This window comes from Chelonoidis abingdonii, chromosome 12 (assembly GCF_003597395.2).
Source record: "Chelonoidis abingdonii isolate Lonesome George chromosome 12, CheloAbing_2.0, whole genome shotgun sequence".
Lineage (NCBI taxonomy): Eukaryota > Metazoa > Chordata > Testudines > Testudinidae > Chelonoidis > Chelonoidis abingdonii.
The window spans coordinates 4,597,302-4,610,772 of record NC_133780.1 but is presented as its reverse complement, the minus strand read 5'-3'; the positions used below and the strand labels follow the sequence as shown (position 1 = coordinate 4,610,772).

General features: G+C 57.3%; 1 protein-coding gene across 4 annotated transcripts; it reads left to right on the top strand.

The window, feature by feature from the left end:
• The first annotated feature begins 770 nt into the window (after nt 1–770).
• GTF2H4 (general transcription factor IIH subunit 4) lies at nt 771–12,420 on the top strand. Of its 4 annotated transcripts, none has more exons than XM_075071635.1 (14): nt 771–916; nt 3,563–3,696; nt 4,030–4,134; nt 4,738–4,869; nt 5,809–5,905; nt 7,142–7,230; nt 7,492–7,603; nt 7,832–7,900; nt 8,671–8,754; nt 9,013–9,145; nt 9,668–9,798; nt 10,214–10,261; nt 10,666–10,744; nt 11,258–12,420. In XM_075071635.1, exons 2-14 carry the CDS (start codon nt 3,566–3,568, stop codon nt 11,428–11,430), a joined length of 1,383 nt encoding a protein of 460 aa, XP_074927736.1. In that variant the 5' UTR covers nt 771–916; nt 3,563–3,565; the 3' UTR covers nt 11,431–12,420. The 4 variants fall into 4 exon arrangements, with proteins under 4 accessions (XP_074927736.1, XP_074927735.1, XP_074927734.1 ...); XM_075071634.1 differs by having other exon boundaries at nt 771–942; nt 7,495–7,603; XM_075071633.1 differs by having other exon boundaries at nt 771–942.
• The last annotated feature ends 1,051 nt before the right edge of the window (nt 12,421–13,471 follow it).

The window sequence follows — 13,471 nt, the reverse complement described above, 5'->3', positions numbered from 1 at the left end:
GGGGGGGAAGTTGGGGGCAGAGAGGGGAGCCCTGGGGGGGGAAGGGAAGGGAAGGGCAGACCCTAGGGATATAGGTGGGGGCAGAGAGGGGAGCCCTGGGGGGGAAGGGAATTGCCACCCTAGGATATAGGTGGGGGCAGAGAGGGGAGCCCTGGGGGGGGAAGGGAATTGCAACCCTAGGGATATAGGTGGGGGCAGAGAGGACCCCCCTCTAGTACCAGGGTGAGGCAGTGGGGCGATTGCTAGAGAAGTGAGGGGGCAGAATGGGGAAGCCCTGAGGTGGATGGGGGCATTGCTAGGTGATGGGGGGATACCTGAGGAGCTGGGGATGGATCAGCAGCAGCCTCCCTCCCATCTGTGGTGTTGGGTGGAAGGGGTTGGATGGCTTGGAAATTAGGAGGGGCGGGGGTGAATTGGGGGGTTGGTAAAGTATTTGAGGGGGGACAGAGGGGGGCCACTTTGCTGTAGAACGAGGGATTTAGGGGACCGAGAAGGGGGGTGGGATCCCTTATGCAGATCTCAAGGCCTTGTACAAAGGAGGCTTGGCTGGATGACCTCTTGAGGTCCCCTCCGCCTCTAGATTTCTATGACTTTATGAAGATTTTCCTGGTTGGGGGAAACTGAGGCACGAAGCGGTCACTTGCCCACGGTCCCGTAGCAAGCCAGTGACAGAGCCAGGACTAGAACTTAGTTCTCTGGAGTGTCTGTCCACCACGCCTCGCTGCCTCACCTCCAGTGCCGTTCACGGCCTGGCCCCTGTTTCTCAAATGCGGCCCCCCTGGGGCTTTTCTTGCGGTCACAGCCTGCTGGGCAGTGACTGGCGGGTGCAAAGTGTTGGGCCCTCCCCCAGGGCCACCAGCAGGGGTTGGGCCCTGCCCCTTTCTGGAGCCACAAATGCCAGAGGAGCAGGCAACCAGTGAGTTCCCCACCTGCCCAGGGGTAGTGAAGTTCAGGTTTTAGGGCGTCAGCCCTGGGGTGGTGGGCAGCAGGGTCTGGTCATGGGGCTTTGGGCTCCAACCCTGGACCCTGGCTGTGTGGCAGCAGGTACCTTTCCAGCCCCCCATCCGTCTCCCCTGGCCCCTGCTGTCTCCCTGCCCATTTCCCCATCTAAGGCTTAATATTTTTTTTAAAGCAACCAAAAAAAGCAAAAGAAACAACAGCACAGAAAGACAAGAATGTGCGAAGCACCTTATTTGTGTTTCTAATCTGTGTAGGTCCAGTAGAGAATAGAGGCAACTGTACATTATTTTTTTATTGTGTCTCCAGAAAAAAAACACCCTACGTCAATAAATTATCATGATTTGGATGTGTATCTCTGCATATTTAGTTATTTTTTTTCCTAAAGTTAATTAAGTAATTTAGGAAAAATTATCAGAGTGGCTACCAGCAAGAGAGGGTGGTCACATTCTGAGGCCACCAAAAAATTTGTTATGAGAACCCCGGTCTAGCCCTACCTAATCTCTTATTCCCTGTGGAGAGCTCGGCTCTCGCCTCCGGTTGGCCTTTGATCCCAGACTCCCATCGCTTTGGTACGTTTTCGGACAGGCCCCTTTGCGCTTTCTCCCCCGCTGCCCCTTGTGCTAGGGAGGAGCGCCACATTCATGTCCGCAGAGCTCTCCTGTCGTCCTCCTTCATAGCTCTCCTCTGCCATGACCCCTGCTTCCGCAGATCCCCTGTGTCAGTGCTACACTCCCAGCTTTTGCCCAGGCCCTTGGAGGAAGCCTATCAGTGGGCCAGACCCCAAGGGGTCCCACTCTTCCTCTGAGACTGAACCTCTGCGCTCCGATCCTCCTGCTTCATTCTATGAGCACTGCCCAGCTAGACTCCTAATAGAGACTTGTACCCTCTCTAGGGACCAGTGCACTCCAGCCCATGTTTGCAGGGACGCCTGGCAGCCTTTGGGAACCAGAGCAGAGTTTAGTGATTGCACCAGTCCTAACCTAAGGACTTCCCGTCAGTGAAGGTTAAGACATAATCCATCTGGCCAGGCTGCTGTGAGCTCCAATCCAGTCCTTCTCCCAGTCCCAGGTGAGAGCAGCCCAGCCTCTCCTGAAAGCCGCCTCCTCATCCCCCTCCCTGTCGTGGCTTCCATCATCATGTTGGGTTTTCCACTGATATGGGTCAGCCTTTAACAACCCCTTCAGTCCGCCCCAGACAGCCAGACCACACACGTTCCTTGCATGTCCTGTTCTGCCCCAAGAGCAGACGTAACCCTTTTGCCGCCATTCGGCAGCAGTGCAAAGTATAGAGGGAAACTGAGGCACGGATGTTGGCTTAATCAAGACCATGGAATATGCCCACCTTGTCGCATTTATAATCATTTAGCCGCTGGTGTGCTACAGGTGTTGAGCGACGCTGTCTCATTGTTCCCATGTGCTCCCTGCCCATCTGTTTCTTGTCTTATGCTTAGATTGTCGGCTTTTCTTCTGTGTTTGTGCAGCGCCTGGCACTGTAGGGTCTGGTCTATGGCTGGGCTCCTAGGTGCTACCAGACTACAGATGATGATAATAAACCAGTGCCCCTAACCGGAGATTGTCAGCTCTTTGGAGCTGCAGCTGCCTTGTGTGTGTATACAGCACCTAACGCAATTGGGCTCCGCCTATCCGGGTGCTACCATAATGCATATAATAACTCTCCTTCTAGAAATTAGGCCTAGGAGCTTAGCAGCTGAAGATCCCAACATCAAGTGCCGGTGCTAAATATCCACTCATGCCTGGTGCTGATTAGCCTATATTCACAAATCACAAGGGAGTGGAGCCAAGCTAATGTCACACCCCAGTTAGGGGGCAGATCCCAGACCACAGAGGTGCTGGGGGAGTCAGAAACCTCTCTGTGATTCTGCCACTAGAGGGAGACAGGGTACGTGGCAGGTAAAGGTGGGCTGCCTGGCACAGACATGCTTTGTCATGATCAAGGATCCTAATTTTCCATAATAAAAACACCAACATTTTCCGATTTAAAAAAAAACAAACACCATCTACAAATCTGCATTTTTCCATGATTACAATGGAACGCTGAACTTTAGTTTCCCGAGCCACAGTATCTCTAAGTATCCGTTGAACACAGCGTTTTATTGATATATTTACAGTTGTAAAACTCTGGAATGATCCACTCACAGTGCATTGTTTCTTTCCATTGTCGATGGCCCGGCTGGTTCAGCCTCTTTTTTGTTCCCTTTCTGTTTATGGTCAGCGCTTTCTGTGTGTTCTATAATTGTCTGCCTTCCAACGCCATCTGCAGCCTTGCAGTTCCCGTCACTGTGAAATTTGTCCTTGCTGAGCTCAGTGGTACAGTCTTTAGGGGGGATTTTTAAATTTTTCAGTATCTTTTCATAACTTTAATTCCTCATGTCGGGAGGCTGAAGTGGTAGTTGAGCTGCATTAAAACCCGAACCGCATATGCCCTTTGGTAACCTCTCTATGCCAGAAGCAATTTCTTGGCGTCTGTTTAGCTGTGTCCATTCAAAAATCAACCCCCAGAGACGGGGGTTGTGCGTTTTTTCCCGTGGCAAATGAGTTTCTAGGATCCCTGCTCATGCCTGATCTGCCCTGCTGCCTTCCAGGTGATGGACTCCGTGATGAAGCTGCAGAGGGTGCAGCTGAAATGCAAGAACCTGCACGAATTCCTGCGGGGACTGAGCCCAGGAATCCTGGATCGGCTTTACAACCACCCTGCCACCTGCCTGGCTGTGTTCCGGTGCGTGGGCTCCCCCCTCCCCCAGCCCTTCGGTGGGACAGCTGGGTCTGAGGGGGCAAAGGGGAAGACTAGGAGGATTGTTCCAGCACTGTCCTGAATCTAGCCTGGTATCCTGTCACCCTGCACCAAACCCATGGGTCCATCTAGCCTGATATCTGGCCTGCTCCCCTACCACTCCAGACCAGATCCCTGGGCCCATCTAGCCCGGTATCCCGCCTCCCTGCCATGCCAGATGAGGTCAGACCCATGGGTGTGTCTAGCCCAGGTGCACCCTAGTCGAGCTGTCCTGTCGAGCGCCCCTGGGGGCCTGTCCTTGTGTTTTGTATTTCGCAGTGAGCTGCCGGGATTGGCCAAGAACTATGTGATGCGGATGCTCTTCCTGGAGCAGCCCCTCCCTCAGGCTGCCGTGGCATTATGGGTAAAGAAGGAATACGTCAAGTGAGTCTGGGGGCTGGAGGGCCATTGAGGTGGCCTGGGTAGGGTAGATGGAACTTTGAATACTGGTCTGGGGTCATCACCCCCCAGTCTCCCAAGCCAGCCAGTCTCCCTGGCTAGGGGCTGGATCAGGCCTGGCGCCCCCTAGAGGGGAAAGGCCCATTCCCCACCTCCTTGAGCCAGCCGGTCCCCGTGCCCTGGGTTGGAGTCGGCACCCCCTAGAGGGGAAAGGCCTCGTGTCCTACTCCCTGACCCCCAAGCCAGCCAGTCCCCTGCCCTGGGGCTAGTATGGAGCCAGCGCCCCCTAGAGGGCAAAGGCCCCATGTCCCAGGCCCCACTCCCTGAGCCAGCCAGTCCGCTGGAGCAGGATCAGAGCTGGCGCCCCTAGAGGAGAACGGCCCCGTCTCCCATGAGTCAGCCAGTCCTCCTATCGAGTGACCAGCACCAGAGGAGGTCACAAACTTCCAGTAGTGCACCTCATTGTGCACAGTCACCCCATGGTGCCAGATCCCTTCCTGACCCCCCGGGCTGGGGTCCCACCCCCTGCCCTGCAGCCTGGAGGTGGCCGCAGGCTCTCGGCTCACTCACTGTTTGGTCTTGCCACAGGGAGCAGGAGGAGAGCTCTGACATCCTGCTGGGGCTGCGGCTCTGGCACACCCAGCTACTCCCAGGGGGCTTGCAGGGGCTGGTCCTGAACCCCATCTTCAAGGAGAACCTGCGCATCGCCTTGCTGGGCGGGTGAGAAGCTGAGGATGGGGGCGGGGAGAGGGAGCAGCAGCATGGATGCCTAAGTGCCCTGCGCAGGGGGGCTGGGAGTTCCTAAGGGAGTTAGGTGCCTGCTTTCCATTGACTAATCGTGCTGGATATCTGATTCTCCCTGAAAACCCCAGCCGTGAGCAGCTCAGTACCCCCACGGGGCAGTCAGTAGCCTTGCTGCCCAAATGGGGAAACTGAGGCATGGAAAGGGGACAGGATCCACTCATCACAATACAAATCATTGTCAGGACTGGGAATAGAACCCAGGAGTTCTGGCTCCCAGCCCCCCAGCTCTAACCCACTAGACCCTACTTCCCTCCCAGAGCCAGAGATGGAACCCAGGAGTCCTGGCTTCCAGCCTTTCCCCTCGCTCTAACCCACTAGACCCCACTCTCCTCCCACAACTGGGGATAGAACCCAGGGGTCCTGCATCCTAGTCTCTCCCCCCCCCCCCCCCCCCCCCAGAGCTGGGGATAGAACCCAGGAGTCCTGATGGATCACTGAGATCAGAATACTTAATTGGGTCTGGTCTCTGTGCCATTTAGAGTCATTTAGTATTGTAGTCCAGTAGGTAGAGAGCGGGGAGGGAGTGGGGAACCAGGACTCCTGAGTTCTATGCGTACCTTGGGTTGGGGATAGTGGGGTCTAGTTGGTTAGAGCTGGGGGGCTGGGAGTCAGGACTCTTGGGTTCTATCCTCAGTTGTACCACTGCCTTGCTATGTAACCTGCGGTTCACATCTGTGGCCACCCAGTGGCGCTGCTGCTCAGCGAAGTCAGCAGAAGACCTGTGTTCATGCCATGCTGGGTAACTCCAGTGGCGCGGCATGGGTTTAAAGAGCTGGTCCCTGTTTGATCACAGCTCTATCTGTTGGCCTGTTCTGACCCTGGCGAATCCATTTTGTCTCTCGCCCCTGGTTCTAGGGGCAAGGCCTGGTCCGATGACACCAGCCAGCTGGGACCAGACAAACACGCGCGGGATGTCCCATCGCTGGATAAATATGCTGAGGAGAGGTGGGAGGTGAGTGCTGGTAAACCCCCTGCGCTGACCCCAAGAGAACCTAGGAGTCCTGACTCTCAGCCCCCCCTGCTCTAACCCACTAGACTCCATCCCCCTCCCAGAGCTGGGGATAGAATCCAGGAGTCCTGGCTCCCAGCCCCCCCTGCTCTTACCCACTAGACTCCATCCCCCTCCCAGAGCTGGGGCTAGAACCCAGGAGTCCTGGCTCCCAGCTCCCCCCAGGTCTAACCACTTGACTCAACTGGGTGGGCACTTCTGTGCTAAGATAACCCTGTAAACAGTTCCCCAACACCTTCAGTACAAAGTATCCCAAAGCACTTTGCGTGCTTCACATCCTTTCACCCATACACTGAGATGCAGCCATCTCTGGGGTGAGGCCGCTGGAGAACAGCTGTACAGCAGCACTGCATAGGGATCGCTCACCCGGTGCTGAAATGCAGCCACTTCTGAGGTGGGGCGGCTAGGGAACAGCCACACAGCGACGTGGGAGTGCGGAGTTCCAGGAGGGATTTTTGCCATTGACTAGTGCAGGGGTGGGCAAACTTTTGGGACTGAGGGCCACATCTGTGTGGGGAAATTGCATGCAGGGCTGGGGCAGGGGGTTGGGGTGTGGGAGGGAGTGCTGGTGTGGTGTGCCGCAAGGGGCTCAAGGCAAGGAGTTGGGGCAGAGAAGGAGTGTGTGGTGTATGAGGGGACTCAGGGCAGAGGGCTGGAGTGCAGGAGGGGTGTGGAGTGTGGCAGGGGACTCAGGGCAGGGAGTTGGGGTGCAGGACGAGTTTGGGTTCTGGCCTGGCGCTGCTTATCTGGAGTGGCTCCGGGGTGGCAGCGGCGCACACTGGAGTCAGGGCAGACTCCCTAGTGCCACTCTGGGAAGCGGCTGGCACCACGTCCCTGTGGCCCCTGCAGGAGGAGGGGCAGAGAGCTCCCTGCTCTGCTCTTGCCTGTGGGTACCTCCCCCAAAGCTCCCACGGTTCCCCATTCCCAGCCAATGAGGGCTTCAGGGGAGGGAGGTGGTGCGGCCGCTTCTGAGAGCGGCATGGGGCCAGCAGCGCCATGGGGTGGCGATCCCGGTGGCCGGATCCAGCCCACGGGCCATAGTTTGCCCACCTCTGGCCTAGTGGAACAGGATTGAGAGGCTCCCTGGTGACGGAAAAGGGCAGCACCTGCAAACAGGGCGTGTGTCTGGAGCGTTCCTGGTTGCTGACCCGTCCTTGTGTCCATCTCCTGCTTGCCCAGGTGATCCTGCATTTCATGGTGGGCTCCCCCAGCGCCGCGGTCAGCCAGGACCTCGCCCAGCTCCTCATCCAAGCCGGGCTGATGAAGAGGTGAGTGGGGATGTGGGGCCTTTCCCCTCTAGGGGGCGCCGGCTCTGATCCAGCCCCAGGGCTGGGCTCTGGCTGGCTTAGGGGGAGAATGGAACGCAGGGCCTTTCCCCTGAAACCAGCCCCCCCCTCCGGCCACCCTACGGAGGGAGGCCAAGGACTGGACAAGCCAGGGACCCCCCAGCTCCCCTCGTGGCTGCTGTAGTGACCCAGCCTGCATTTGCGGGAGGTGCTAAGTCGTGATCCCTGTCTCCCCCCCCCCAGCAGCGAACCCGGAGAGCCCCCCTGCATCACCTCCGCCGGCTTCCAGTTCTTGCTGCTGGACACGTCCTCCCAGCTCTGGTACTTCATGCTGCAGTACCTGCAGTCCGCTGAGGTGAGATCTCCCGCCCGCCCCACTGCCCTTCCCCAGTGCCTGCCCCCTTTGTCTCTCCCCCCAGGCCCTAGAGCCCCCAACTGCCTCCCCCTCTGTCTGCTGCTGGAGTAATGCCCTTCTCCCCCCCCTCCCCACTGCCCCTCCCCCTAAAACTACCTCCCCAGCAGCTCTGCCTCTTGCATCCCTGCCCCCACAGGCTGTTTTAACCCCTCGTTGTCTCCCCTGCAGACCCGGGGCATGGACCTAGTGGAGATCCTGTCCTTCCTCTTCCAGCTCAGCTTCTCCACCCTTGGCAAGGTAGGCTGGGAACCTCCTGCTCTAACTACTGGGCTGTACTTCCCTCCCAGAGCCAGGGATAGAACCCAGGAGTGCTGGCTCCCAGGCCCCCCTGCTCTAACCTACTACACCACACTCCCCTCCCAGAACCGGGGATAGAACCCAGGCCCACCTCTTGAGCAAATTGATTTTACTGGGGTTTGGATCAGCTGAACAAGGCAAGAAGGAAAACACAGTAGGTTCTGACATGAACTTCTCCATGGGAGACCTGCTGGCTGTTTGTTCCCTTTTACAATCATAGCGTCGGAGAGCCTCACAGGGAAAGGGTATCGCGCCCATTGCACAGCTGGGGAAACTGAGGCAGGGAGCAGTGAAGCAGCTTGCTCTAGGTCACTCAGGGAGTCAGGGAATTGAGACCAGATCTCCTGAGCTCCAGCGCAGTGCCTGAACCACTAGACCCTCCTTCCTTTTGCTCCTGCAACACATGGTAGAAAACCTCTACAGGAACATTGCTGCTGCTGAGAGGAGGGGAGGGGAGTTGAGTTAAGGGGAGCTGCGTGAAATTGACCCTACTGGTCAATTTCAGGCAGTGGGGGGAGAATCTGGATGGGTGTTGGGCTGTGAAATCATCCCCCCAAGGGGGCAGGGCTGGGAGCCCCTGGTTGGGAACATGTAGGATCAGACAGGGCAGAGCTGTGGGGAGCGATTCTGAGGGGATTGATAATATGGGAGCCTCACTGGGGATTCCTTGTGTCTGGAAACAAAGCGACTTTGCTTCCCTCACCTCCCAGGATTACTCGGTGGAGGGAATGAGCGACTCGCTGCTCAATTTTCTTCAACACCTTCGGGAATTTGGTCTGGTCTTCCAGAGGAAGGTATGTGGAGAGGGACTGAGGGGCACCGGCAGAGCTGTGGGGGGAGCCCAGGGCTGGGATAGCAGGGGCAGCGGGTTGGGAGTGGGGGGAGCCCAGGGTTGGGCTAGTGGGGGGCTTTGGGTCATGATTAGGGGGCACCGGCAGAGCTGTGGGGAGTTGGGGTGATCTGGGGGCTGCTGGTCGGGGTTGAGGGGCACCAGCAGAGCTGTGCGTGGAAGGAGGGTCTCTGAAGACACCCCGTGTTTCCCCCCCTTGCAGAGGAAGTCGCGGCGCTATTACCCCACCCGCCTGGCCATTAACTTGTCCTCAGGAATCTCCGGCACAACCACGGACACCCACAACCAGGGCTTCATTGTGGTAGAGACCAATTACAGGGTCTACGCCTACACAGGTCAGAGGTCAAGGGTCAGAGGCCGCCCATGTGGCTAGTCTCTGATCCCCAATCCCCTCATCACTGCAGCGCCAGTGCATGGGGAGTGTGGGGGTAAATGAGAGCAGCAGCTGCTGCCTAACAGGCCAAAATCATGGGAGCCGGGGGGAGGGGTGAAAGTCAGGACTCCTGGGTTCTATCTCCAGCTCTGGGAGGGGAGTGGGGATAATGAGTCAGAGCAGACGGGCTGGGAGTCAGGACTCTTGGGTTCTGTTCTCAGATCTCTGTGACCTTGAGGGGTATGTGCCCTTTCCCGTGCCTCAGTTTTCCCCTCTGACACAGAGTCAGTGATCCTGACCCCAGTGTGTACATGCAGGGAGAACTATGGGTGGGATCTCCCATAAGCTGCAAAGGGTGATGACTCCCTGGGGGGCACTGATTCCATGGGATGGTGCTGGCCACGCCTCTGGGGGGGAGGGGGCTTCCCTAGATAAGGCCACAACCTGATTGTCTCCTATCCACTGCCCTCCCGCCCTGCCCCAGACTCGGAGCTGCAGATTGCGCTCATCGCACTCTTCTCCGAGATGCAGTATCGCTTCCCCAACCTGGTGGTGGCCCACGTGACCCGCGAGAGCATCCAGCAGGCCATCGCCAATGGCATCACAGCCGAGCAGGTGAGAGCCAGGGGCAGGGGCCATGGGTTCACAGAGACCCCATGAGGGCTCCCACCTGGGACGGGATCACCCCAATCCTGAGCAACGGGGCTCCCAGCTTGCCCCTTGGGGGGAGAAACGGATCAAACATTTCCTGCTTTGGATAGCCCAGTTCCCTTTTCTGCACCCCTACCGGGAGCCAGGACTCCTGGGTTCTGTTCCCAGCTCTGGGAAGGGAGTGGTGTTTAGTGGTTAGAGCAGGGTGAGGGGTGTCTGAGGCATCATATGGACCCACACTTACCCTTCCGACGGGACAGTCTGGTTACGGGGAAGGATTATCCAAGATGGGTTTGTACCCTCAGCCCTGGGGGCAGGGACAGACTGTGGGTGGCTGCTAGGGGGCACCGGCCAGTAATAATGTCTCTTCCGCTTTCAGATCATCCACTTCCTACGGACCAGAGCGCATCCCGTGATGCTGAGACAGGTGAGGAGCCGGGGGGCTGGGTGTCAGGATTCTTGGGTTCTATCCCCAGCTTGGGGAAGGGAGTGGGGTCTAGTGGGTTAGAGTGAGGTGGTGGGGGGGGGGCTGGGAGCCAGGACTCCTGGGTCCCCACTGATAATATTTCCCTAACTCTTAGGGGCTGGAGTGACCTAGCCAGGGCAGAGATGAAAGGGGCTGGGCTAGAAGAAAAGCTGATTATTGAGGGAGCAGGGCAGGTGAAGGAGAGGTGTTAGAGACAGGGGAAGGTCCAGAGACCCAGAGGGGAGAGGGCAGATACCAAAGAGATCAGGGCCCTATGGGTGCCTAGATGGTCGCCATCCTTGGGAGCTGGGGGTGGGACGTGGGGCCGGAGCTGCTGAGTGACTCCTCGCCTGCTCCCCCCGCAGACCCCAGTGCTGCCCCCGACCATCACGGATCAGATCCGGCTCTGGGAGCTGGAGCGCGACCGGCTGCGCTTCTCCGAGGGTGAGTGTCTTGGGGGGAGGGCTGGATGCTGGGAGGGGGTGGCAGCAGTGGGGAGGGGATGGTGCCCTGATGGAGTCTGATGGGTTTTTTTCCTCCCTCTCTGCTCCATTCTCCTCTCATCTCCCTCCTCCGTTCCACTTACCCATGTCTCTATCCACCTCTCTGCCCCATTCCCCCTTTCATCTCCCTCCTCCATCCTTCCCTCCCTCCCTCTTTCCCTCCTATTTATCCGTCTGTCTGTCCTTCATCTCCTTCTCTACCACTTCTTTCCGCCTCCATCCATCTCTCCCTCTCTCCACCCCTCCCCCATCCATCCATCCTTCATTCCCCTTTTCTGCCCCATTGCCTGTCTCCCCCTCTCCATGTCTCCCACTATTCCTTCCATCTATTCATCCTTTCTCCTCCTATTTCTCCATCTCCCATTTTTCCCTCCATCCATCCTTCCTCCTCTCTACCCCATTCCCTCTTCTTCCATCCCTCCGTGTCTCTCACGTTTCCATTCCCCCCATACAGGGGTGCTGTACAACCAGTTCCTGTCCCAGGTGGACTTTGAGCTGCTGCGGAACCACGCGCGGGACCTGGGCGTGCTGGTCTTCGAGAACCCGGCCAAGCGCCTCATGGTGGTGACACCTGCCGGCCACTCTGACGTCAAGCGCTTCTGGAAGAGGCAGAAGCAGAGCTCCTGAGGGGACCCCATGCCCGGCCCGGAGGAATGGGCTGCCGCTCCCCACCATCCGACATCCGGTGCGGGGGTGGGGGGGGGGGAAGATCCCGCTGCACTGAGTGTCCAGTGGTTACATCAGGAAGCTCACCGGATCTCCAGCAGGGAAGGGGTTAAATTGCAGCACCTCTCCCTCACCCCTGCACACCCCTTCCCCCAAACTGGACCTCTCCTTTGGCAGATCTCTTTCCAGCAGCGAAGGGGTTCCATGATGACACGCTCCCCCCCTTCCCTCCTGTCACAGGGGTGGGGGCTAACTGGTCCCATCCCTCTGCATCAGTTTTTGAGGGGCTACTTCACTGATCACCCCAGAACCGTGGGCTGGGAGTAGAGTTGGATGCACCTTCCAAGATGTGACTTAGGGTTGGGATCGTGTTAGAAGCAGGTGGTGGTGGCGGCGGGGGTAGGTGTGAGTGGGTCTGCACCCTGCGTCTGTGGGGTGATCCACGGCTGGGTTATGCTCCTCGTGCCCCCCCTTCCCCCCACTCTTGATGCTTTCCAGCAGCCAGAGGAGATTCCTTTCGGGCCTTTCTCCCCTATGGGGCACCAGCTCCTATCCTGCCCTAGGCCAGGGGCTGAGAGACAAAGCAACTGACCCTGCTTGTGCTGATGGATGTAAATGAGTAACCGCACTGGCCTTAGTGAGGCTGATTCCCCTCATATCTGGTATAAATCAGGAGTAACTAAATTGAAGTCACACCTGATTTGCACCAGTAGCAACTCCATGCACAGAATTGGAGTGACTGGATTCACACTGGCTGACCGGATTAGAATCCTGCCCTGACTCTGCTGCCATCGATGGGCTGCTCTGGATTGACACCGCGCTCAGCATCCAGCCCTGGCTCCATGGGGTCTCTCTGGATTTACACGAGGGGAACAGGAGAATCCAGCCCAACGCCTGTAAATAGTTTTTTGTAACTGTTGAGAGGACTGAATAAAGCTCCAATTTGAAAGATTTATATTTGCTGGCTGACTGGCGAGGTGTTGCCATTCCTGGCTGACACAGAGCCCCCCTGCAGGCAGGTGTGGTGTAGCGGGGGAGCCCTGAATTGAATTTCCCTCCATGCAGGGGGATAACAAATCCAGGTTGTAAGATGCTAACGGGCACCCCCTGGTGGAGGGGTTCAGGCTGCAGAAAAGCCAACGCAGAATGTAAAACTTTCACCCCAACGTAAATCTCAGCTGGGGGAGCCTGTCCTTAGTCCCTCCGGAGGCCAGCACTCACCTCTACATAGGTCTAGAGGGACTTTTGTGGCTGGGAAGAGGAGAAAGTTTGGGGAGGGGATGGGAATGCTGACAAGGTCACTGTCTGCCCGCTTTAGCAGGGAAGATGGGTTTGGGGTGAAGGCACAGGACTCCTGGGTTCTATTTCCTCCTCAGCCACAGATCGGTGCTGTCCCTGTGCCCCTCTGCACCCGGTTAGCCAGCTATAAACCAGCAATATCCTTGATCGCAAGGGTGGGGGAGTGAAATTCCTTACTACTTGTGAGGTGCTCAGCTGAAGGCCATAGAAATGTCTAGGACTAACTACCATGTGAAAAACTAGAGGGGCTGGAGGTCCAGAAAACCAGCAGGTGCAGCTAAGAGCCCATCAGGGCCCCTTCTTTGTAAAGTAAGGAATGACTTGTCTTTGGGGCTCCTGTTGATGTCAGGATGGTGTGCTAAAGCTGTCTAGAAACGGAAGGTGTGCCAGCAATGGAACCCACCGACCAACAGAGCCTACTGCAGGAGACGCTAATTGTGTACAGTCTATGGCCAGTTCCCATGAAATGTTAGGACGTCCTTATTTCCTTCACCCATCATCACGCTGACCGAGACAGCTGTACGTAGAGGCCTTAGTTTTTGGAAAGCAGGCCTTTGATTGATCGGTACGTGGACTAGTTACATACACATTGTGCTTGGACTGCACAAAACTTTCAGATAAGTCAAGCCCCTGGTGATTGGAGGGACTTCCAGGCACGGACTCCTGCCATCAGCTGTTAGGGCAAGGATGGCAAAACATGGAT

What these genes read in the sequence shown, in the direction of transcription:
- GTF2H4 (XM_075071633.1), top strand. Translation starts at nt 895, where the DNA reads ATGCCAGAGGAGCAGGCAACCAGTGAGTTCCCCACCTGCCCAGGGGTA. An exon ending in GTCTGGTCTTCCAGAGGAAG is followed by an intron (nt 8,755 to 9,012) that starts GTATGTGGAGAG and finishes CCCCCCTTGCAG; the next exon opens with AGGAAGTCGCGGCGCTATTA. An exon ending in ATGGCATCACAGCCGAGCAG is followed by an intron (nt 9,799 to 10,213) that starts GTGAGAGCCAGG and finishes TTCCGCTTTCAG; the next exon opens with ATCATCCACTTCCTACGGAC.